This window comes from Cyprinodon variegatus, unplaced genomic scaffold (genome assembly GCF_000732505.1).
Source record: "Cyprinodon variegatus isolate N-32 unplaced genomic scaffold, C_variegatus-1.0 Scaffold337, whole genome shotgun sequence".
In the NCBI taxonomy this organism is placed as follows: domain Eukaryota; kingdom Metazoa; phylum Chordata; class Actinopteri; order Cyprinodontiformes; family Cyprinodontidae; genus Cyprinodon; species Cyprinodon variegatus.
Genome location: NW_015150790.1, coordinates 170367 through 173991, shown reverse-complemented (window position 1 = coordinate 173991; position 3625 = coordinate 170367). Strand labels below are relative to the sequence as shown.

The 3625-nt window shown below is 37.2% G+C and overlaps 1 protein-coding gene across 1 annotated transcript in view; it reads left to right on the top strand.

Moving 5' to 3' along the window:
* The first annotated feature begins 334 nt into the window (after positions 1-334).
* The window catches only part of LOC107091439 (ankyrin repeat and SOCS box protein 11-like), an 11747-nt gene continuing 8456 nt past the window's right edge, over positions 335-3625 (top strand). The window contains exons 1-5 of the mRNA XM_015385362.1: positions 335-492; positions 734-813; positions 912-1019; positions 3038-3188; positions 3272-3406. Of these exons, the coding sequence (XP_015240848.1) occupies positions 405-492; positions 734-813; positions 912-1019; positions 3038-3188; positions 3272-3406 (562 nt within the window). The 5' untranslated portion in view covers positions 335-404. The remainder of the gene's footprint in view (positions 493-733; positions 814-911; positions 1020-3037; positions 3189-3271; positions 3407-3625) is intronic.

The following is a 3625-nucleotide window of genomic DNA, read 5'->3' as shown; positions in this document are numbered from 1 at the left end:
ATCCTGTAAATAGTTACAAGAAAACTTAATTCTCTTAACTTACTGAAAGAAATATAAGAATGTAACAACCTTTATGTAATTGTGTGTTTTGGGAAAACAAGATTTTTACACTGGTTTCAAGAGGCCTCTTAGCTACACTTTATCTCTGTTGTGCTGAAAACATCCAGGTCTGTTTGTCTCCTCATATGCAAAAATTTTAGGTCTCTCCTCCCTATAGGCCTTTAACTTAAGGCCATTGGGTTTTCTATTGTAATGCATGTTCAGGACCGGTACTCGGGGTTGTTTCTGAGTTAAAATGTGGGGGAGGGGACGTAGCAAAGAGATAAGAGGGGGAGCAAGGCCAGTTTCAGGTATGCATTTCCTGGGATAGTGTTGAAGGAGGCTGCTGCTGCGGTTTGGTTTTCATGATGGCCACCATTTTATTGAGGTCCCAACCTTTGCAAAACTGCTTCTCCATCTACAGAGGCCTGCCATGCAACTCGCTGATGGCCGGTGAGTTTTTGTCTTCTCTGACATTTAGCAACTTGAATAAACTGAGTTTCTTTATCTGCTGCTTTTGGCTCTGCTTTAGCTAGGCCAAACAAACCTGTCTTTCAGTGAGTTCAGGATTAAAAATATTTTGTATTAAATTCAGAGTTTTTTCAACTGGATTAAACAATCTTGATAGAGCATTTGGCAACTATGTTGTTTTTGCTTTCTGTGTTTGTAGACTGTCTTGTTTTTTTTGTTTCAGACTCCTGTTCAGACAGAACTCCCCTGCATGATGCAGCGTATCAAGGCAGGTTGCTCAATCTCATGGAGCTTATCGCTCAGGTAAGCTTGAAAGTGTTTTTTATTTTTCCTTTCACCAGCTTTTTTTCCCCATTTGATAAAAAAAAAAAAAAAAACTGAGAGCTTTTATTTGTCTCCAGGGCTTCCAAGTAAACACTCTCACCATGGATGGCGTCTCTCCTCTTCATGAGGCGTGTCTTGGTGGTCACCATGCCTGTGCCAAATTCCTCCTAGAAAATGGTGCAAATGTAAGAATGCTTGAAAATTTAGCATTAAAGTGCTATGCAATAAAGCTTCCTCAGCTCTTGTATAGATGTAGTGTTAAATCAGATACAGTTTGAATTTTGTGTTATTATTATTGACAATAATAACAATTATTATTAATCCTACTTTTATCAGTCTAATTATGATTATTATAAATATAGAATTATTATCTAATCTAATTACTATTAATATTGATTATATGATATTAACTCTTATCAATCTCTCCAATGCCTCCCTCAAGTGATTCAGACACCCCTCCCTCTGAAATTGACATTTATTCATTCCTTGCACTATTTTTGCACAGCGTCACCGCCGCTTTACTTGGATTCATAGTTATACATATGCATATAAGAGTTATATGTGTATCTATTTACATTTGTATTATCTTGTGTGGTTTGTGGTGTATATATGTAAAACTGCATCTGGAGGGTGTAACAAAAGTAATTTCCCTCTGGGATTATTAAAGTATTTCTGATTCTGAATCAGCTGCCAGTGAAATAGAAAAAAATCCATTGAAATAGTGACATTAATTTTGAATTGTGGTTCAACAGAAATATTAATAAAACCTATAGAAGGTTTTCAGTTTGCAGCTCCATTCAATAGATTACTTCCATTCGTCGCTGTCTTAATGGTTTTGGCCTAAAATTAACTTATTTAAATGGTATATTTTAATTATATCTGATTAATTATTCCTTTAGAAAAACTGCATTTATTTTCCTGCTCAAGATTTAACTTTTACCATAGCTCACCCATTTTCAATATGGCCATGTTCAAAAGTACCACAGCCTTAAGTTTAGCCTACTTAACCTTTTCTAGAGGCGGGGTAAATGTGCTGGGTTTGATGAGCGATGAGTTTCTTTATTGAGGCGGTGCTCGAGGACACACACTGACACCAAGCTTCAGCTTAAATTCAACATCTGAAATGGCCTTTCCACCATAACATTTGTTGACTGTATAATGCTGACAGGAAATTAATAAATATGAGAAAACTTGACCAGCTCTACCAAGACAGATCCCGTTTAGTTTGTGCCTTCCTCTAGAGCGAGAGCAGCCCCAGTGGAAGCCTGAGGTTTTTGAAAAGGGAGTTACTTTATAGGATGTAATAGAATGGTCATTTACTGTCTTAGATTTGGGAAATTCAGATGTTTCTGCAGCAAAGCAAATAAAAAGATGAAGCATACAGGTACATACAAGACTGAAACAACTCTGAAAAAAAGGATAAGCAGTCTGTATCGCAAAGGGAAACTATATCTGAGAAAACCAAATTGGAGTTATTTAAAATGGTAGACTCAGACTAAATAAATAAATGCTACAAAAGCAGCCAATTACAGAAAAAAAGTGGAAAAGGCAAAAAAAAACAAAAAACAGAACAAATAAGTTTAAATAGCAACACTGATGTTAAGAAAAACACATGAAGCAGGAGAAAAGTAATTGCAAAAATTGCATTGATGTTTGACAAACACTTACAAACAATATCATTAGCTTGTGTGAACTGAATGCAAGCTACAGCAAGTTCAAATGTCTTTACCAAGTCTGTACTAATCTAATCTAATTAAGCTGTCAGGTCATCAGAACAGAAACTGTTCTGCTGAGTCATTAAAGTCCCAAAAACGATTTATGCCGGAGGTAAATGTGCAGCCCCTGCACGTTTTCCTCCTAAATAATTTCCAAAACTTAAGATCAAATAAGATAGACCTTATTGATCTCACAGTGGAAAAATTCACTTGTCACATCGGCTAAATAGTCAAAAGAAGGTGCCAAAAGGAGGAAAAGGTCAATTAGATATGTTCAGTGCATTCACATTTTTTTTTTTTTTTTTTTTTTTTTTTTTTTTTTTTTTTTTAAACTGCTTAAGTCTCTTATTAAACAGCATTATTGTGCAGGGTATTAGCTTCACATTTATAAAGTTAAACTGTCTTCATCTGTTCTTTTTGGTTTATTTTTATGTTTTTCATTTTGCAAACTCAAATGTAATATAATCTTGAATGAATTTCCTTTCCAGGCTCAGGCAGTGTCAACAGATGGCGCTACACCTCTCTTCAACTCCTGCAGCAGTGGAAGCGCTGCATGTGTCCGACTGCTCTTACAGCACGGCGCCTCCATCCACACCACCCCCCAGCTGGCTTCCCCCCTCCACCAGGCTGCTAAGAAAGGTGCATGGGTGTTAAAAGCGACGAGTGTGAAGGTGTGACATGTTTTAGCACAGGTTTGTAAAGCTTTGTCATATCCTCTCCAGGTCACAGAGAGTGTATGGAGCTGCTGCTGTCCTGCGGAGCTCAAATTGATGTGGAACTGCCAAATGTGGGGACCCCGCTGTATGCCGCCTGCAGGGCCCCTTCAGCACAGTGTGTAGAGCTGCTCCTGCATTCAGGTAAATACAGTAGCTAGGAGGATTGAAGGAAATGTTTGGAAGTAATGCTTCAAAGGTACACTACCGTTCAAAAGTTTGGGGTCACATTGAAATGTCCTTATTTTTGAAGGAAAAGCACTGTACTTTTCAATGAAGATAACTTCAAACTAGTCTTAGCTTTAAAGAAATACACTCTATACATTGCTAATGTGGTAAATGACTATTCTAGCTGCAAATGTC